The sequence below is a fragment of the Chaetura pelagica genome, unplaced genomic scaffold, assembly GCF_000747805.2.
Source record: "Chaetura pelagica isolate M959 unplaced genomic scaffold, ChaPel_1.0 scaffold350, whole genome shotgun sequence".
Taxonomy (NCBI): Eukaryota; Metazoa; Chordata; class Aves; order Apodiformes; family Apodidae; genus Chaetura; species Chaetura pelagica.
In genome coordinates this window covers 529724-551170 of record NW_009951818.1, presented here as the reverse complement: position 1 = coordinate 551170, position 21447 = coordinate 529724, and the positions used below count along the sequence as shown (strand labels likewise).

Genomic DNA, 21447 nt, shown 5'->3' with positions numbered 1-21447 from the left:
CGCCCGAACAAGATGGCGCCGCCCCGGGGGGGCGCGGCGTGGGGAGCCCGCCTTGGCGCCGGCCCTGACACCCGCTTCGCTCCCGGCAGAGACCAAGGTGTACGTGGGGAACCTGGGCACGGGCGCCGGCAAAGGCGAGCTGGAGAGAGCCTTCAGCTACTACGGGCCCCTGAGAACCGTGTGGATCGCGAGGAACCCGCCGGGGTTCGCCTTCGTCGAGTTTGAAGACCCGAGGGATGCTGAAGATGCTGTCCGTGGACTTGATGGGAAGTACGTGTGCATTTTAATTGTTTGTGGAAGTTACAGATGGTTTTAAGACCGGAAACTGTATCAAGGTTCTCTCTCAGGTTCTCTTTGTAGAGTAACCATTCACTAAAAGCCATCATGGACTTGTTGCAGGGTGATATGTGGCTCCAGGGTGAGAGTGGAAGTGTCGACAGGGATGCCCCGTCGCTCCCGCTACGACAGGCCTCCTGCACGGCGCCCCTTTGACCCCAACGACAGATGCTATGAGTGTGGCGAGAAAGGCCACTACGCTTATGATTGTCACCGCTATAGTCGGAGGAGCAGGAGGAGCAGGTAGGTGTGGGGCTGGAGCAGCTGGGTTGTTTTGCCAGTTCACTTTTGTGTAGCAGAGAACAGAATGCTACGCCAGTTTTAACTCTAATGTTGTAAGTCAACAGGTGTATATCACAAATTTTTTTTTTGCTAATACATATATAATGTTAATATCTTAATAATCAACCTGGTCAAAACCTTTCAGGTTTCTTCGTTTGAGTCAGTCGCCTTGATTCAGAATGTCACGAGCCTTAAGATTTCATGCTGAGGCGCCTTGCAAATCCGACACTTAAGATCCTCCTAGACCTTGAGGTGATCAGCATAAGAGGCCAGATCCCCTCGAGCCATCTACACGTAGCTTCACCTTATTCTTAAGGGCAGAAAATTTGAGACGGTGATCGCCGTAACAGTAAATTTGGCTTTCAATTGGGGCCCCCCTCCGGTTTAGAAAGAGGAACACCAGATTGACCACATTCCCACCTAGAAAAATCTTCTTGCGTCAATCAAGCCTCACCCTGGCTCATTGGGCTGTCAGTTTGATCGTCGTTAGATTGAAGAGAACACCTAGATGCAGCGATCGGCTATAGATACTTCTAGATCGTCTAGATCTGCTAGACCTTGGGCCAAAGAGGGTCGACCTGCAAACTTGCAAGGTTTATTTTAACTACGCATTACAGTGTTTTCTATTCTAATGTAATTCTGAAATGTCATTCAGCTTTTTAACATTTTTCTAGGTAGTAAAATGCTCAAGACAAGTAGGCCCAGAGATTTTTTTCCAACTGACAGATGCTAGTTCTTTAGTTGTCTGAAATCAGTTTTGACTTCAGCAGGGCCTCACATGCACTGTTTGCTGCAGCTGTTTCCTGATAACTGTTTTCTGTAACCTCAACCCAGGTCCCGGTCTAGATCTCGGTCAAGGTCCCGAGGAAGAAGGTATTCTCGGTCGCGCAGTCGGAGTCGTGGTAGGAGGTATGCTTAAGTTTGTCTTTTATTCCTGTTTTTTGGCTTAGGAAAAGCTGCACTTGTGCCGCATGGGGCAATGGGCACAAGCTGGAACATAGGAAATTCCATTTAAATATATGAAAAAACCTCTTTACTGTGGGAGTGACAGAGTACTGTAACAGGCTGCCCAGCGAGGTTGTGGAGTCCCCTACTTTGCAGATATTCAGGACCTGCCTGGATGCAGTCCTGAGTAATGTGCTCTAGGCAGTACTGTTGTAGCTGGGGAGTTGGACTGGATTATCTCCAGAGGTCTCTTCCAGCTCTGACAGTTCTGTGCTTCTGTGGCTTCCTTGCAGGTCCAGGTCAGCTTCCTATCGTAGGTCCCGGTCCGTTTCTCCTCGTAGGTCTAGGTCGGTGTCTCCTCGCCGGTCCCGATCAGGTTCCTTGAAGAGATCGAGGTAATTAGTAGTAATTTGTAATAGGTTCTGTGCTTTGTTTTTTTTTGGGATGTTTTTTGTTTTAGCTAAGGGATTAAAGAAGGTATTGCATAGCAGATTTCAAAAGGTGTTGACGTGTAGAAATCGGACTTGTAAAAGTTTTATATAATCCGAGTTAAATTCACAGGCATGGCAATGTGATTAGTTTTGAGATCTTACACAGCTGCAAAGCCCACAATTAATTTTGATGTCTAGAATGTCTAATGATCTTGTAGTTTTTAAGTTCAGCATGTCAACATGAATCAAAATAATGCTGTAGATGTCATCACTCTGGTTGATTTGACCTCTTTGATTTTGTATTAATTTATCATAATTTTTTATTTCAGGTCTAGATCCAGATCTAGATCCAGATCTGTTACATGGCCCCGAAGCAGGTCAGATCTCTTCCATGACTGCAGATAATTAGTTAAAGTTGCTTAAAAGTCTGTTTAGGCTTTCTAAGAGTTACTAACATTTTCCAAAAAAAGCCATGTTCTCTCCACTAACTTACGGGTCTGTAGTTTTAAAAAGCAGTGCAGAAGAGTGTGCTTTCCCTTTTTATTGTTGTACATATTGTTGTGGTATCCAGGTCCTGATTTTCATCACAGCTGCAGTTTTGATCAGACTGCATTAGCAGCTAACGGAGCAAACAAATTTAGAAATGAACTGATGAGCTTTTTTGTTTTCTTTATGTAGCAGACATGAGATTGTGGATTCTTCCCATTATTTTTCAGATAAATCAGGATGCCCTTCCAGTAGTGTGTTAAAGTATTAATGCATATAGCCAGGCAAGTCTTGAAGGGCTTCCTAGTGCTGTGAGTGTTACAGCTGTTTCCAGCTCTGTGGAATAACACAGCATCAGTCTGTAGAAGCTGAACTAAATTTCATATAAACACCTGTCAGAAGTATTTTGTACCGACAAATGTGCCGTAAGAGTGACAGTCAAATTTTACAGGAACACAGGATTTTGTTCTCTTCACAGGAACGCAGTCATTTGTTCTCTTTAGTTTGTAGTTTAATCCTTCCATAATAAGTGAATGCAGCTTGTGCTTTGTGCAACCTTATCCAGGCAGCATGGCTGACGTAGGTTGAGTGGATATCCTCATGGAGGTGTTGTAGGAGAACAAAGAGTAAACTGAAGTTCTGCTCTGAAGGAGATGGTGCTGCTTTTGTCCCAGCCCATTCCCAAGACTACCATTTCGGTTTGATGTCTGTTCCTTGAAATGAATAGTAGTCAACCATGAAGAAACACAAAAAAATAAAGGGAGGCAGAAGGGAGAAAGTGGAAGAGCCTGCAGCTGAAAATGGGAGATATAGTGCTGCAAGGTGGTGGCATTTTCTGAGTGGAAAGCAAGGAATGAGAGGAATTTTTAGGGAATGGAGATACAAAGACCAGAAGGTGGCTAAGTTAAGAGCAGAAACTCACACAAACAGTCCAAGCACTAGTAAAAAGAGAAGGGAAATTCCCTGAGGCAGTAGAGCAATGCCTTTCACTGATTAACTACAGTTTTTCTACCTGTTGCTAAAATATCTTGAATCCTAATACCTTGAATCTCAGTACCAGACTTAATCATGGCTCATAACTGTTTGTTGTCAGTGAGGAACAAAAAATGACTAAGGTCAACAGGCTCTAAAAAAAAAAATCTTCATTTTACTGCCATTGTTTCCTTTTTTTAGCACCAGGATGGTTTTCTGCAGTGTAAAGGATGCTGTTAGTGAAATTTCTAGATGCTATTGTGAGACATGTACTTGTGAGCAAAGATGAAGTGACTGAGGCAGAGGAAATTACAGATGTGCAAGTAGAGAGAAGTAGCAAAATATTGGTGCTTAACTCTAATGAAGTCACTGTTAAACTTCCCTGAGGCAACTGAAAGATGGTTTCTTTACAGAAGAATCAAAGGAATTCATAGCTTGGAGATGAACAATCTGGATGAGTGTTATGCGACGCTTGCTGCTTTGACAGCATTGAAGCATACATCTGGAAGTTGTTGTGGAGACCCTTGGATGTGGACAGTAGAACACTTTGTTTGGGAACCTGAAAATTTCAGTTACTCTTTTAGGCAGTACTATTACAGTTCAGCAGTCTTATCTCAAAGACTGGTATTTTTCAGTCTTTTCACAAGGGTTTTAGTTCAGACAGATTTAAAAATATGTTTTGAGCAAGTGCATATATAAGATTAAGTGTGTTGAGGAGAATGTATTTGTAGGAGCATGCTGCTTGCAGCCAGTTTCAACTATAGTGGTAGATGGCACTCGAGTCTTAATAAATCCTGTGAGCTCAGAGCATGGCTTTTTATTAGCTTTGTGAAAACACTGATCAGGATGCAGGTTGTTGCCGCCTGCATCAGCAAACAGTAGTCATTATCCAGGGAATGAAGTGCAGAGCAACGTGTGTACAGCATTACTTTAAAAAGCTTTATTCTGAAAAGTAGCTGGAAAAGCCCTGGAAACGTGTTCTGTCTATTCAACATGACAGTTCTTGCATGAATCATGTTTTTTCCAATGTAGGAACATGGGTGCTACGAGCTTCCCTGCTGAGCTGTTTTTTTTCTTGTTGTAGGTCTAGATCTCATGGCAGATCAAAATCTGGCTCACCGGCTAAGAGGTAAGAGATAAAGCCTGCAGTAGTGTCTAGAATTCAGTATTGGATTTGCATGAGTAACAGAGCCTGGTCCTTTACAAAAACATCCCACAAACATGGGTGCCCAACTAATCTGTTTGTGGTATAAATGAGGCTATAAAATTTTCTCTGCAGCTATTTAGAATATGTTCCTTACCCATCTCTTTGTTTTCATTTCCTTTCAGTTTCCAACGCAGTACAGATTTTTTTGTCTCGTGCTTGATTCTGTTAGATTTTTCTATCAGATAAAGAGCTTCAGCTTTATTAATGCTGTTGATAAAACAGCAAGAAATCTGTGATTATGTTCCTTTTCTCAAAGCCTCACCTTAGTATTACCTTTTATTTTCTTTTTTTTGGTAGTGAAGACAGTTGCTTAAAATTAATTTCCATGCTAAATGGAATGAAAATCCTTGTCAGAATAAGTTGATTTGGAAACTGCCATTTTAAAGAGCTTCTGGCTAGATTCTCATAGTAATTCCATTGCTGTCTGAGATGCTTATTTATTTGAATATAAAAGTTGCATTTGACCATTGAGCTGCATTGATGATATTCTGTTTTGACAGTCGGTCAAAGTCCCGATCACCATCTCCAAAGAGAAGGTATGTTGATCTCCCTACTAATAACATAGACTCCATAGAGCTGGCATTTTAGTATCTGCAGTGATTTCTGCTGAAGAGTTTGACTGCTCCTTTTAGGAAAATACTGGAAAGTTATATTTCCAAGGTCTCTTCAACAGAAGTAATGTCGTGGGTTTATATATGGTGATACATACGTGGCAATAATTTCTTGGGATACTGGACATGTAGGAGTGTTATGCCTTTCCTTTGTCTGCTCCTGCGTTCATTTCATAGAATCATAGAATCCTAGGGGTTGGAAGGGACCTCGAAAGATCATCCAGTCCAACCCCCCTGCCAGAGCAGGGTCACCCAGAGCACATCACACAGGAACGTGTCCAGGGGGGGTTTGAATGTCTCCAGTGAAGGAGACTCCACAACCTCCCTGGGCAGCCTGTTCCAGGGCTCTGTCACTCTCACAGGAAAGATCTTCCTGATATTCACCTTGAACCTCGTATGCTCCAGTTTGCATCCATTGCCCCTTGTCCTATCACTGGTCATCACTGAAAAAAGCCTAACTCCATCTTCCTCACACTCACCCCTTACATATTTATAAACATTGATGAGGTCAGCCCTCAGTCTCCTTTTCTCCAAGCTAAAGAGACCCAGCTCCCTCAGCCTTTCCTCATAAGGGAGATGTTCCACTCCCTTAATCATCTTAGTAGCTCTGTGCTGGACTCTTTCAATCACTTCCCTGTCCTTCTTGAAGTGAGGGGCCCAAAGTTCAGTTCATTAACAGTTTTATTGCACACAGACTTTATACTGGTGACCTTAAAGCACAGAATACATGTGGGAATTGGATTTGAGTCTCATTAACAGCTGCAGTGATACTGGAGAAGATAGAGGGGAATAACCTGGCATACATGTCAGGAATACAAGATTGAGGCTGTTAAATTTACTGCTGCTTACTCAGATTATATTTTTCCCAATACGTTTGTAAATAATTGTCTGTGTGTGTTTATGCATATATAAATGTAGTGACAGAATCAGTGGGGTTTTTTCCTTAGTTTGAATTCTTTAATAGTTCAATTTTACAACTTTGGGGTTTACTGGTAAGAGTAACTGCAGACTTGCCAGGATGCAACCCTTGCCTTGGTGATCTTTCATTTTTTCTTTTTTTTTTTTTTTTGTTTTTACATTCTTGTAGAACTTCTACACTTAGGTTAGCTTCATTTTAAAATGTGGCTGTGTGTAGCTTAACCTTACGAACAATTACAATGCATTATCTCTTAAAATTAAACCATCAACCCATTAACTTTGCAAGTAGTGATTGGTTATTTTATTAAAAACAGTGATTAAAGGTGCCAGAGTAGTCTTAAGTATCCTCCTGTTGCTTTTTTCCTGTATCTGTGAATCCCAAGTGACTACTAAGTGTTAATTGTGGATTCTTTTCCTTTCAGTCGTTCACCATCAGGAAGTCCTCAAAGAAGTGCAAGTCCTGAAAGAATGGATTAAAGTTATGAAGTTAATCTTTTAGGAAGAAAGTTATTTTGCTTACATTATTATAAGGGATTTTGTGGTGTCTTTGTAAATGTAAGAATGTAGATAGAAGAATATATCAACTAAAATTTGGCATGATCTGGGTCTTCTGAGTTAGTCACGCCAATAGACTAGCACAGGTCTCTTTTTATTGTACGAATTAACTTCATGTGATATGAAATGTGGGGCTTTTTTATTGGCACATTGAAATAAAATGTGTATTTTTAACTAAAACTTCCCTGTAGTAACCCTGCTGCTTCTGTTAACATTTGGGTAATTTTATCTGTGCCATGTAATGTGGATGAAAAATTACTAATATTGGTGTCTTCTCAAACTAGTCACTTTTCACATTTTTGTTGAATGGTCTTTGGGGAAAGGATCAGTTTCTGCTTTCTTTGAAATGGAATTTAAAATCCATCTCTGTCTGCAGATGGCTAAAAATTTGCATATGCCCATTTTATTCCTTTATATTTTTCCCAATACGTTTGTAAATAATTGTCTGTGTGTGTTTATGCATATATAAATGTAGTGACAGAATCAGTGGGGTTTTTTCCTTAGTTTGAATTCTTTAATAGTTCAATTTTACAACTTTGGGGTTTACTGGTAAGAGTAACTGCAGACTTGCCAGGATGCAACCCTTGCCTTGGTGATCTTTCATTTTTTCTTTTTTTTTTTTTTTTGTTTTTACATTCTTGTAGAACTTCTACACTTAGGTTAGCTTCATTTTAAAATGTGGCTGTGTGTAGCTTAACCTTACGAACAATTACAATGCATTATCTCTTAAAATTAAACCATCAACCCATTAACTTTGCAAGTAGTGATTGGTTATTTTATTAAAAACAGTGATTAAAGGTGCCAGAGTAGTCTTAAGTATCCTCCTGTTGCTTTTTTCCTGTATCTGTGAATCCCAAGTGACTACTAAGTGTTAATTGTGGATTCTTTTCCTTTCAGTCGTTCACCATCAGGAAGTCCTCAAAGAAGTGCAAGTCCTGAAAGAATGGATTAAAGTTATGAAGTTAATCTTTTAGGAAGAAAGTTATTTTGCTTACATTATTATAAGGGATTTTGTGGTGTCTTTGTAAATGTAAGAATGTAGATAGAAGAATATATCAACTAAAATTTGGCATGATCTGGGTCTTCTGAGTTAGTCACGCCAATAGACTAGCACAGGTCTCTTTTTATTGTACGAATTAACTTCATGTGATATGAAATGTGGGGCTTTTTTATTGGCACATTGAAATAAAATGTGTATTTTTAACTAAAACTTCCCTGTAGTAACCCTGCTGCTTCTGTTAACATTTGGGTAATTTTATCTGTGCCATGTAATGTGGATGAAAAATTACTAATATTGGTGTCTTCTCAAACTAGTCACTTTTCACATTTTTGTTGAATGGTCTTTGGGGAAAGGATCAGTTTCTGCTTTCTTTGAAATGGAATTTAAAATCCATCTCTGTCTGCAGATGGCTAAAAATTTGCATATGCCCATTTTATTCCTTTATGATACTTAGTGGTCATTCATTTTTCTCCTTGATCTAATTATTCCACAAACCTTGCTCTCTGGTGCTTGACTAGGTGTCATACTAGATGCCCAAAAATGTAAGGATGAGCTTTTATTCAAAATATGGACATCTGTTAAATTAATAACATCTGCAGAAAACCCTAAACGTAACAAAAATCATTAATAACTTGGCAATTTCTACTTTTGTTTGTTGCACTTTTTTAGTTCTTTAGGCTATTAATATAAAGAAAATGTCTTAAAATGTCTCAAGGCATGTTTTCCTTTTTGTGAGGGAAGACTTAAGGGCTTCTGACCTACTTTCTGATGGACCTTAGGAAAATGTGTTTGAGAGGCATAAAGCTGTTATTAGTCTTTCTGTAGTTCAAAGATCCTCACAGCTGATCTGAGGAATTCTAACCTGCTTCACAGAAATTGGTATGGTTTTTAAGCAGCCCAAATCCCAGAGACAATATTGTTTAATTGAGGTAATTTCTTACAGCAAAGACACACCTGCAGGATTAATTGTGTAAGTATCTCAAAACTCTGTGTTTGTCCTAGTTCTGTAGGAGAATTGCATTATAAGGCACTTTTTTTGACACATCACAGCAGAAGGCTAGAAACAATGTTAGATTGTGAACAAACAGACTGGTAGGTGGAGGGGGATAAAACAAAACATTACTGCAGTGAGTTATCTAGTAGTTTTAGCAGTAAACAAGCAGTGAAATGGGAAGTGAGGCCTCTCCATCCTTGTATTGGCTGCCATGCCAGTTTACTTTGAATGTGTAAAGCACAGCAGAGCATCTTAAATGAAAAAAAATGACAAGATTTACTTCAGTCGCACCTTGGGTAGCCCATGAGTTTCAAAGAAAAGGCTTCCTGTGAACAGTGACTTTATGGAGCTTTTTCAGTGTATGAGTCTAGACTTTGAACACCATCGTGCTGCAGTATTGTCTGGTTGTGATGACTAGTCCTAACGCCTGTGGTGCTTGGTGTCTGCCTGCATATGCTCCCATGATGCTCAGTGATGAGGATTAGTGCCTCATCTCTCAGGTGTAATTATGAATATTCTGGCAACATCCATTAAATACTACCATTGCTGCAGTGGGAGAGTGGGGAGCGACACCAGTGTTGCCCTGGAGTGATTTAGCAGAAAAGCCCAAAACCTTTGACTTGTGTTTGGAGTATTTCTTGATTGTGCATTGTCTGCCTGTATAGCGTACCCTGTGAGAGGCACACGTACACTGCTGCTCTGGAATTTCATCAGCTTTTTCTTTTCTGTACTCTTAAGGCAAACCTACGCCACAATAAACCTGCAGACTACACGACAGCTGTGCTGGTACCTGTTTTTCAGTACCCACAGACAATGTGGAAGACAGAGCAGAGAAGCCTGTGTTTCTGTAGGGGACTGGGGTTCCTCTACATCCAGGCTTAGCATCACAGGAGAGCAGCAGGGTGCTCATTTTGGGGGTCAAGGTGGCAGAACTGGCTGGCAGGTTTGCCATGTTTGTGAGCCCTATGGCCAGGCACTTTCACTGGGGGCAAGATCACTCCTGCAGCTCTGCAGCCAAGGAAACATGCTGAAGTGCTGTGGGCCTCAGCCACAACCTGCTAGCAGGGGCTCTGGCAGCAGCATGGCAGGAGGTGGGAACCAGGCTTCAGTGCCTGCAGTGTCTCGCATGGGGTGTCTGCCTCAAAGACTGCTATCCCTGGGGAGAGGCCATGTTACAGGGTTTTGGGATGTATTTCATGTGGAAACAACACTAGGATGATGGTTTTCCTCCTGCAGTTGTATATTCATGAATATAGATGGATGCACATGCTTCACTTCAGCAGCCAAGGCGTAGTGCAGGAGATGCCCTTGGGAAGCTGTCATTGCTGGCTTTGAAACAGGAGTTAAGCCAGAAGAGCCAGCTGGGATAATCCCAGCACACCATATTCTGCAAAGGTATTCTGCATGACCACTGCACCCTGCCATTGCAACACCACTGTCGTACCCCACAGCTCTGGCCACGAGAGCTGCACGGGAAGGGCAGGGTCCCCTTTGGTGAACTGACATGGAGCTGTGGGGCAGGTCAGCGGGGAGAGCAGCATCCAGCGCAGCTCAGAGCACTTTGCTGGGAACACCTGATCATGTCTAGAGCAGCCCTAAATTCTATCAGCCTTCACATAAATATTACCTGATATTCCCATGCTGTAGTTGGAGCTGTGCCATGCTGTGTCCCTAAACCAGGTGTTTTCTGTCCTTTTTTACTGTGAAACAACCTAATGCCCAGGGGGATGATGGACACAGAGTGAGAGCTTTGCACAAGCCAGATAGCAGCAGAGGTGGTGGCAGGAGTTAAAGCCAGAAGAAGACATGGATGAAAACCACAGAGGAGGAAGAAAGTTCCCAAATGGGATGCATCCCTCAGGGTAGTTGGAAAGCACTGTTCAGCACTTGGAAGGATTTCTGGCTAACCTGCTAGAGATACTTACCTCTCTTGGTGGTAGGGATCAGCATCCCCTTTCCTTAAGCGGCGCTAAACACGAGCCACGTGGTGTGGTTGTATTCCTCACCTGGCCGGAGCAGGACGTTGGGGAAGTGGGGCTGGGGAGAGGCAGCAGACAGTGACTGTGAGCACACACCAACGGGACCAGACAGGGTCATGAGGGCATAGGTGCATCTGCTTTGCTGGGGTGGTGACCCATAGCTCCCTCCAGGCATTTCCAGTGGCAGCATTTAACAGCTCCTTACTTGCCAGCTGGCAGAGTGGGCAAGTTTTACCCCTGGTTGAATTCAGGCCCCACAGGGAGGACATGGCAAAGACTCGGTGGGGCCTAATGCTGCTGGATGCTGTAACCTACACCTGCCTCCATTCTGGTGTCTATGAAGTGTCCCCTCACCAGATGGGACTCTGTTCATATATTTAATCCCTAGAGACACAGAGGGTGGTAGTATTGTCCCCTGCCACAGGATCCAGGAAGCTCCTAGGGACAGGGGGGATGGCTCACCTTGTTGACAGCATCAGGCCAGTTCTGGGTTTCCAAGCAGAAAGCCGAGTGCTTGGGGTACACAGCAGCACCTTTGCCTTTCAGGGAAGCGTCCAGGTTGTTCCCGGTGTAAAACTGGATGCCAGGCTGAGTGGTGTGAACCTCCATGACCCTGCCAGTGGGTGGGTGGCGAGCCCTGGGGAGGTGCAGGTGGAGGATAGTAAGGGGCCAAAGGTGGACCCTGTGGCTCCAGGGGTGGACGATCCCCGCCAGAGTCCCAGCCTACCGCCTAATGCTGCTGGATGCTGTAACCTACACCTGCCTCCATTCTGGTGTCTATGAAGTGTCCCCTCACCAGATGGGACTCTGTTCATATATTTAATCCCTAGAGACACAGAGGGTGGTAGTATTGTCCCCTGCCACAGGATCCAGGAAGCTCCTAGGGACAGGGGGGATGGCTCACCTTGTTGACAGCATCAGGCCAGTTCTGGGTTTCCAAGCAGAAAGCCGAGTGCTTGGGGTACACAGCAGCACCTTTGCCTTTCAGGGAAGCGTCCAGGTTGTTCCCGGTGTAAAACTGGATGCCAGGCTGAGTGGTGTGAACCTCCATGACCCTGCCAGTAGGTGGGTGGCGAGCCCTGGGGAGGTGCAGGTGGAGGATAGTAAGGGGCCAAAGGTGGACCCTGTGGCTCCAGGGGTGGACGATCCCCGCCAGAGTCCCAGCCTACCTGGCCACAAGGCGTCGAACTTGTGCCTGTTGCAGGCAGAAGTTGTGGTCGAAGCCATCCAGGCAAAACTTCTGCAAGTGCTTCCCCAGCTCCATGGGCTGCCGGAGATCGAAGCCAGTACCATGCACAGGGGCCACCTCCCCTGAGCAAGGAGAACAGCAATGTCAGCCACTCACGGATGTGCCAGCAGGAAACGCCTGTGGCACAACCTCCTGTGCAGGGTTGAGAACCCTTGCTTTAGTGAGCTGAGGGCTTTAAGACATTTGTGATCCTTGTCTCATTGTGGTGCCCTGCTTTGAGCAAGCTTGCCTTGTGGCCACTGTATCTCGGGCTGGGACATGACCACCTTGTTTCCCAGCAGAGCCAGCCAACTCCCAGGGACTCTGCTGTGCTTTGCTGCAACAAAGCGAAGCCAGGGACTCAGAAAACAAGAGCAGGGGCCTGCCTATGGAGCTATACAAGCCAATGCATCAATCAGTCCTTCCAAATCTCTTAACAAACATCTGAGAGATGGCCACAAAGGTGGTCCACCTGTCAGGATGGTGAATATGGTCTGCATACAGGGATTGGTCTCCTGCTTTGAGGAAAAAAGGACCATAAACCCAGCATTTTCTCTCATGCCTTTTTTTAGGGCCTGATGTGGGGACACAGCCTCCTGTGATAAAGCTCTTGCAGAGAGAACAACCCTAGGACATACTAAAGGCAGTGCAAAACACAGCCATCCCAACCCAAAGGCAATGGGTTTTGCATGGGGGAGGTCGGAGAGAAAGGGCAGAGGAGAGGATTTTTCCCTAAAGTGACATACTTCTACCCTTCTCCAAGGAGAGAAGTTTTGAGGGCCAGCAGGCAACTACCAGTGTTGGGGATGGGCAGTGCCCTGGCATCCTGGCCCCACTGCTGGCCCCATGCACTCTGCTCTGCTAGCTGCAGTCACACACCCAGCTCAGCTGCAGCTCTGTCCCAGTTCTGCTCTGGAAACCTTGAGCAACAACGGTCTCCACCTGACAGGGCATTTCTGTGGCTTCTGATCCTATCTGCAAGGAGTGCATCTACTGAATTCAGCTCTCCTAGGGCAGAAAAACATCTTGAAAAAAAACCCCACCATTTTGATTTAGGCACTTGCTAAAATACAGTACCCATTGCATGCAAGGGCTCTGTCTTTAATAGTTGCCCGATGCTTGTCTTCACCCTGGGGCTAAGACAATACACCGTTTTATCAGCTTCAAAGGCTACATTTACCCAAAACACCAAAAGGGAACTGCAAAAAGCAGAGACAGTGCACTGATGGCAATGAAGATGTGAAATTGCTCCGTGGTGAGCAGTGGGGAGAAGTAGTGCAGCGGGTTTGCTGCGGCCTTCAGCTCTTCCCCAGCTTGAGCTGAGGCACACACCAAGTTGAGCAAAAGCTGCCTGGGCTGAGAGACCCACTCCTCCAGGTGCAAGCTGATGCACGCACACACAGCGGTTGTGGTTCAATCAACACAGATCTACCTCTGGTATGAGCAGACACTTGAGCTAAAAAGTTTTCTTGCTTCCTCAAGCCTCTTTTCCTCTCCCTCCTGAAGTCAGAAGGTGCAAGAGCATCAGGACAAGCCCTGCCATTTCTAGCAGAGCTCGGTGAGCCTGCGCTTACTAGAAACCGCTCTGCAGGCTCACGCAGTCCCCAGGCACGCACCCTGCCCAACACCCAGTTTATCTTCTGCTGATGAGAAGCACATCCATCCCAGCACTTACATCCCAGGCTAGCTGCTTGGTGCTCCTGTCACTACTCTGTCCTCTGGAGATCTCTGGCACGGTGCACCACTATCCCACCGCTCTCTCCTGCTGTGGCTCAGCATCTGCACTTCAACAGCCTCCAACCCAGTCAGGCTGGATGAAAAGCCAGCATTTCTGAGCAGATCTAGAAGTCTTCTTTTTTTATAATCTTAATCTATTTTAGATTTTTAAAAATCAAGCCAAATGCACCTTTAAAAAAATAAATAATAATGCTTTTCATTCTTAAAAACAAGAAAACTTACCACCAGATTACTTTTGCAATTAGGTAAACTCTTACTGCAACTCAGTACTGCCAAGTGACTTAGGCTAAATGAAAAGTGGGTGTTGGAGCAGCACGGTGGGAGGATTGGAGTTAAAGACACCCAAAGCAAGGTGCCTCCTTGTTAGCAATGGGACCATTGTCAAGCGCACATGTTCAGTGCTGGCTCTCTTGCAGGTACAGGGAACATGTTCTCTGTCCCAGCTTGTTCAGTGTATTTCACTTACTGGCTGCCTTTTATGGGGAGGAACAGAGTGGAAGTGGTGAGGAAAAAAAACAACAACTAGAAAGCTCTTTCTCCTTTTTACTCCCTCAATCAAGAGGGTGCAAGAGGCTGCCAGTTTGCTTCTCTGCCCCGAGGCTACAGACAGCGGCAATACCACCTTTGTTTCATTAACACACTTAGCATGCTGTTTTCCTTGCCTGGATTTCCTCTTCCTTCTGCTTTTAGCCATGCAGGGCATTAACGACCAGAAAGAAAAGTCTTAGTTTTGTGTCTTCAGCCTCCCAGCCAACAGCACCAGCTCTCCCATTCAGATGAAGGGACTGATGGCTCAGCTCCTGGAGTGAAGGACAATGCTGGGCTCTTGAGCACCAGAGATCCCAGCAGCTCTAGAGCTCGGTGCTGGGCCTGGGAGCTGCCCTCCAGATCAGGGAGACTGACCACATCCTGGCGAGCCATCACATTTATTGACAGCAGCCCTGTGCCTCCAGCTTACTGCTTGCATCTCCTGCATTTTACTGAGGCTTCAGAAATGAATTCTCCTGCTTTCTGTGGACTTTGAGCATGGGCTGAACTTACAGAAACAGGATTTATGGAAGTAACACCTTGACATCACGTGCAAAATCCCAGTAGAGAAGTATGATAAAGTTGAACACTGCTGGGAACAATGGATTGGCCCACAGGAAAATGCTGGCCAAACAGGTGCAGTGGGACATGCTTTGGTCCTGTGTCGTAGGCAGCGTGTCTCCTGGACGGGCCTCTTGGACCCATGTTGCAGTCTTGCAATCTACCTGCCTCTGGCCCCACCTCCTGCCTGCACCCCTTAAACAGACCCTGGGCCAACCCTCTCCAGGTCTGGGGGCCTGGTGATGGACCCTGCTACCAGCACCTGACTCTGGCAACTCAGCTCAGTTGCTGTGTGCCTTTGCCCCTGGATGAGGAGGGTCTTGCTGTGCCTGAGGCCCTGGTATGTTGCCCCTTGCCGGGCAGTGCTGTTCCTCAATTCCCACAACACTCCTCTGCAAAACCCTCTTCACCATGGGCTGCAGGTGTCACACCACCCACCAGTAGGGATCTTGGTGTCGTCCACAGGCAGGTAGGAATCTGCTTCAATACAAATCTCATGGTCGTAGATATCTCGTGAGCCCTGCAGGAGGATAGGAATTACTGGGATTTCTTCTGTAACTCCTTCACCATTCAAGCAGCCTTAAGAGCCCCCAGGAAGTGACTGCCCTCAGTGGAGCTACAGATGACTTGGTAGTGCCTGGGGGACCTCCTGGCCATCATCCTACCCTGATGCTGGGCACAGGACAGAGGTAGCACCACAGGCAAAAACCTAAGCACACAGTGTGGGCAAAAGGGGAAGGAAGCAAGTGTGGGGAAGTGCAACCCATCACCCCGGCTCATCTCCTGCAGCACAGCATTCCTCTTCCTCTCTGGCAGCCTTAGGGGTGCTGGCAGGGAACTTGTTGGGGCTGGAAGGGGAGCAGCAGCAAAGCTGATCTTGCATGTCACTGTCTAATCTGAGCAGCAATTTCATGCCCAAAGGTCTCCTGTTTCTCTGGAAACATGCCCGAGTTGCATGCTGCAGGTGTTGTTATTACTGTACTGCTGGGAGGACAGAGGGTAAATTAACGACTGCTCAGCCATTGTAAGGGCAGTGGTCTGAGCAGACCTCCTGTACTCGGGGGCTGGAATGTCTCTCACTAACACTTTTCAAGGGTCTTAGCCTCATATCCAAGTGTGACTGCACTGTCCCATCCTATTGCTCTGCCTAGCAATACTATTTCCCCAGATCCTTTCCTCCAAGACCAGATATAAACAGGGTGAGATTAAAACACAGCTGGAATTCAGTGCCTGTCTAGTTGGCAGGAACCTGGTCTGGTGTGTGGGAGCCCTCTGCACCCTGCTACTGCCCTGCTCTGAAAATCTGGCTGCCTCACATCCCCTTTCCATGATGTTTCTCCTCCTCATTTTGACCTGGGTGTTTCAGCTCTGTGCTGATTCTGGCTGGCACTAGAGCCCCTGATCTCAGCTGCACCACCCACACAAGGCTTCAGTATGTTGTCTCAGAGGCAGCAACAGAAGACAGCCAAGTCCATCACTAGAGCTTGCCAGCTCTGCACCTCCTCTGTAATCTTCCTAAGTGACCAGGAAAGACTGACACTCCCCAGAATTAATATTCGTGGTGGGATGTCTGTTTTCATAACATACTGGGATAACACACCCTCAGTTGAGGTCTGTGTGATTTAGTCCTGTCCCAGCTCACAGGCTGCATGCAGCCCATGATGCATAGACACAACTCCCACTGCTGTGTACCTAGAAGAATGCTATGTCTTCAGACCAGCATCAGCTTATTGATGCCACGGGAAGCCCATGGATAACCCCATGGTTCCCCAGGCTTTATTCCCCTGCACAGTATCCCTCCACAGGGTTCATCTCCCCATGTTTACCTGCCCTGCAAGGTTGAAGTATGCATGATTGGTCAGGCTGATGGGTGTCGTCTTGCTGGTCTGGGCTCGATAGTTGATGGCCAGCTCCCCACCATTGAGAGTGTAGGTCACCCAGACTTTCAGGTCACCAGGGTAGCCTTCCTCACCGTCAGGGCTGAGCCGGAAGAAACAGACACCGTTTGGGAGAACCTGGGGGCTCCACAGAACCTGCAAGATGTGTGCTGTTTGTGGGAAAGTAATGGGAAACATGGTGCCCTTCTCTCCTGCTCCAGGCTGGGCTAAAGCCAGGGAGAAAAGGTATGCAATGCATGATGCACTGAAACAAAGGGTTTTTCAACCCTCTCCTCTGCTCTTACTCCTAGAAGGAAAAAAAACAACACAAAAACCAAACCAAACAAAGCAAGCACAAAAAATCTTTGTCTTTTCCTGCCTATGAAAGACTAAAACCAAATATCTCCTTGAAGGGAAGAGGGAGAAAACACAAGCACCAGCCTGCTCTTGGTCAGCTATGGCCAGCAGCCCCAAACAAGTTTTCCCACGAGCAGTCCAACAAATGAGGTACTTTGCTCTGATGGGGGTCTGTCCCAGCTTGTGTTACTTCATGCCTAAGGGCGTCCATGCATCTGATTTTTTACCCTGCAGCCAGACTTACCTCCCCCTCCTGTGGATCTCCTGGTGGGCAACATCACCTCAACAAGCTGCTGCCCATCCCTCAGGTAATTTGGGGCTGGATTCTGAGACAACGTAAATACACATTGTGAGCTCCTGCCTAGGGGATGGAGTTGGAATAAATAGTACCAAAGCCTCACCAGATACATCCACACATCAGCGCTGATCCAGACAGCTGGGACCTCTCAGTTCCTTGCCCCTGCCAGACACCAGGGTTCTGCTTAGAACCAAACCTGCTGGCAAGCAAAGAAAGCCAGCACACTATAAATTTAGCTGCCCAGAAAGCCTGTTTCATAGAAAACTTTTTTACAGAATGGCTTGGGTTGGAAGGGACCTTAAAGATCACCGAGTTCCAACCCCCCTGCCACAGATGGGGACATCTCCAACTAGACCAGGTTGCTCACAGCCCCATCCAACCTGCCTTGAACACTTACAGGGATGAGGCATCCACAACTTCCCTGGGCAATCTGTGCCACTGTCTCACCACCCTCATAGTGAAGAATCTCCTCCTACTGTCTAATCTAAATCTCCCCTCTTCCAGTCTAACACCATTGCCCCTTGTGCTATCACTACAAGTCCTTGTAAAAAGCCCCTCCCCAGCTTTCCTGTAGCCCTTTCAGGTACTGGAAGGTGCTACAAGGTCTTCCTAGAGCCTTCTCTTCTCCAGGCTGAACAGCCCCAACTCTCTCAGCCTGTCTCCACAGCAGAGGTGCTCCAGCCCTCTGATCATCTTCATGGCCCTCTTCTGGACTCGCTCTATAAGCTCCCTGTCCTTATGGTGGGCGCTCCAGAACTGGACACAATACCCCAGATGAGGTCTCACAAGAACATACTGAAAGTGAAGAATCACCTCCTTTGACCTGCTGGCCACACTTCTTTTGATGCAGCCTAGGACGTTGTTGGTTTTGACACACTGCTGGCTGACGTTGAGCTTCTCATCAACCAACACCCCCAAGTCCTTCTCCTCAGGACTGTTCTCAATCTGTTCTCCATCCAACCTGTAACTGTGCTTGAGACTGCCTCAGCCCAGGTGAAGGACCTTGCACTTGGCCTTACTGAACTTCATTAGGTTGGCATGGGCTCACCTTTCAAGCCTGTCAAGGTCCCTCTGGATGCCATCTCTTCCCTCCAGTGTGTCAACTGCACTGCACAGTTCGGTGAGGGTGCACTCAATTCCACTGGCCATGTCACCATGGGCTTGATGCTTGCAGCCCCTTGCAGGATGGATCGAGGTGCCCAGTCTCTGGAGCTTTGCATCTAGCTAAGGAATAGTTACTATCTAACCAAAAAGGACAGATCTAAGGGCAGGAGCCAGGTAATGCTTTTGAGATTACCCCTTTCCTGTCCTATGCAGAGATCACTAACTTGGGACACTTGTCAAAAGCCGACATTTTCATCAAACGTGGGAACTGAGGGTACAAATGTGACAACCAGACAGCAGAGCTGGTCCTCCTGCACTGAATGCAGTTTGACTGCAGCTCCCACTGCTGTGGGATGCTGTGGCTTTATAGATGAGTCTCTATTTAAGTTCTTAGAAGTAAAAGCTATTAAAGGCCAGCAACCACACTGATGTCACTGTGTTTTAAAGTTAAGAGGGCTACTATCTAAAGTCCTCCAGTCCCCAAGCAGCACAGTCAGATATTGTCACTACGTGCAAGCTTCCCTGGCATCAGACCACGTGCTGACAGCAGCACTGAGGTCTGCAAGATCAGGAAAATCTAACAAGATGGCCAAGATAGTCATAGCCAAGAGACAGCATGTATTGTTTTTGTCAAGGCTGACCAAAGGTCTCTGCACAGTGACCATTACCTGGCTGGAAAGGGTCTTGAGCAGATGCTCAAACATGCCCTGTGGGCTATAGGGCACAAAGCTGTAGCTGGGAGGTGTTGCTGCCTTGTCTCCAGCAAGTTGCTGTGCCTTCAGCTAGCAAGGGAAGAGGCAGGAGGAAGGGACCACATGCCCTGCATGCAGAAGAGAGCCTGGAAGCCCAAGGTGCAAAGGAGTGCATGTTTTCAGCTCTGGCTTACAGGGGGTCTGAGTGTATAAAGAAACTTTACACCAGATTGTTCTCTATGAGGATGCAACAGCCAAGTCACCCCAGTAATCCCTTTTTCCTAAGGGTGCTGAGGAGTCTTGGATCCCGACCTGATGCCAGTTCACACTGCACTGCCCAGAAGTGAGCTCTTCTCCAGACACTTTGACTTTTGGCCAGTCAGCCCGGATGTCCTTTCATGAAATAAAACATTAACCCAGGAAAGGAGCTGCACTAGCACATTCACATTAGTTCCTCCATCAAAACAGTGGATCAGCTGGTTACAAAAGCAACTGATCTGACAAAGCTCAAGGCTTCAGGAAAGCAGAGGAGATGCTCTGCTGCTCTAGTGCACTAGTGGTGTATTGATGATACCTGGAATTCAGCAGCAGCTCTTGAGAAAAGACAGGAACTGTTGAGTGCCCTGGGGCCAGGGAAAGGTTATTTTATCTAAGAGGTCACAAGGAACAGCTGGGGAGGAGACACAGGATGGTGGGGCATTTTGCAGATCTGATCCAGTCATGTGCTGCTGTGAATTGGAGCAAGAGCCCAGGGGATGCTGAGACTGGGATGAGAGTGGCACTGGAGGGGGTAATGCAATAACTGCACTGAACCTGCAGCACCACCCTGCCCTCTGCATACTTGGGAGTGCTGCCAAAAGCAAGCAGCAATGATAATCAGCTTCTGCAAACCCAGGAACAAGCCCTCCAGGATGATCTATGGGCAGTTAATACCCACGGAACTGCAGGTGCAGGTGCAATTAAGTCTGTGTAGATCACTGTTCCGCAGGAAGTTTTCTTTGGGCACTGGGACAACTACAGCACCCACTTCGGTGACGTGTGGCTGGCATCTCAGGATCCTCCATCATGCATGAGGCTGGGTTCCCACCACCACGTCCCAACCCATGCCTGGCAAGAGCAGCACCTTGCCCCAGGACAACCCTGGCAGAGCTGGGCTCGCAGTAACGCAGATGAAGCACAGGAACCCAAGAATGACACGAGTGAGCCCCGCTAATCCACCTGGACAAAGACAAGCCCACCCAACAGCTCACAGGGTCTCATTTCCTCCCATTCCTGCACTCACAGCACTTTCTGGGAGTCAATCCAACCCAATAACCACCAGAAAACCCTATAGGGTAAGGAGTGAAGACATCATATCCTCCTGCCACAACCCCTCAGGCTGTGTGCCAGAGACGGCCTCGACCCAGCCTGATTTTCACCTTGTCAAATCCCTTGGATCCTCCATGCAGGCTGTTTGGCCCACTGTTGAGGAACAGCTGATACTCCTTCCCATCGACAGAGAACCTCCCCTTGGCAATCCTGTTGGCGACGCGCCCCACGACAGCACCAAAGAAAGGGTGCTTCCTCACGTAACCTGGCCAGGAAAAAGAGCATCAAGTTAAACAGAAGGATGGGTGGGTGGTCCCTGGGTGTGTGTTTGATGGACCCAGAGGTGGCTCCCTCTGCTTTCCTCCAGTACTAAAGAGGTGACTGTAAACCCAGTGATTCCCAGCGCAGGCAGCTCACTAGTCATGCGTATCAGCCTGATGGGATCTTTGATTTGCAGAAAAGACCCTGTCAGTGCCATGACACTGAGCTGCCCTGCCAGAGGGGCACGTTGAAGCCTTCACCCACCAGTGTCCCCGTCCCCTGGGCACCCCCGAGCCCAGGGCAGGCAGCAAGAGCTGTGTTTGCTCAGCCTGAGACTCGGAGGGTCCCTCAGAGGCAGGTCACACGGTGTGACAATAAACCAGAAAATGCTGGTTACGTTGCCTGATTTTTTTTTTTAATTTAATTTTATTTTTTTTAAATAAGTCACACGGATTCAGACCCACCTTCCAAAGTGTCAAAGCCCAGGACAACATCCGAGAACTCCCCATCCCTGTCCTTGGTCTCCAGCGCGGCGATAATGCACCCTAAGGACAGGATCTCCACCTTCACGCTCCCCGACCTCAGCACGAACTTCTCCACCGCTCCCCCTCCTTCCTCCGGGGGCAGGTGCCCGAACACCTCTGCCTTCACTTCGGTCATGCCTGGCCAGGACCTGCGGGACCGCCGGGAACTGCCCCCGGGGCCCGGGAATGGCGGCGGGGGCGGGGGAAGCGGGAAGACGGAAAGAGGTGGGAAGAGGGGCGGGGAAGAAGTGGGAAC

The 21447-nt window shown here is 46.9% G+C and overlaps 3 protein-coding genes across 3 annotated transcripts in view; 2 read left to right on the top strand and 1 right to left on the bottom strand.

Moving 5' to 3' along the window:
- The first annotated feature begins 12 nt into the window (after window positions 1-12).
- On the top strand, window positions 13-6918 carry SRSF7 (serine/arginine-rich splicing factor 7). Its single transcript, XM_010008658.1, has 9 exons — window positions 13-31; window positions 90-270; window positions 400-579; window positions 1453-1527; window positions 1857-1958; window positions 2324-2371; window positions 4537-4581; window positions 5160-5195; window positions 6611-6918. The coding sequence occupies exons 1-9, from the start codon at window positions 13-15 to the stop codon at window positions 6663-6665; spliced, it is 741 nt and encodes a 246-aa protein (XP_010006960.1). The 3' UTR covers window positions 6666-6918.
- A 3778-nt stretch (window positions 6919-10696) lies between these two features.
- On the bottom strand, window positions 10697-21327 carry GALM (galactose mutarotase (aldose 1-epimerase)). The gene is made up of 7 exons (XM_010008647.1): window positions 21132-21327; window positions 20517-20671; window positions 16597-16803; window positions 15209-15290; window positions 11886-12027; window positions 11621-11795; window positions 10697-10774 (listed from the first exon to the last, which is right to left on the bottom strand). Exons 1-7 carry the CDS (start codon window positions 21325-21327, stop codon window positions 10697-10699), a joined length of 1035 nt encoding a protein of 344 aa, XP_010006949.1.
- Window positions 21326-21447, top strand: part of HNRNPLL (heterogeneous nuclear ribonucleoprotein L-like) — a 50467-nt gene continuing 50345 nt past the window's right edge. The window contains exon 1 of the mRNA XM_010008634.1: window positions 21326-21416. Within this exon, the coding sequence (XP_010006936.1) occupies window positions 21326-21416 (91 nt within the window). The remainder of the gene's footprint in view (window positions 21417-21447) is intronic.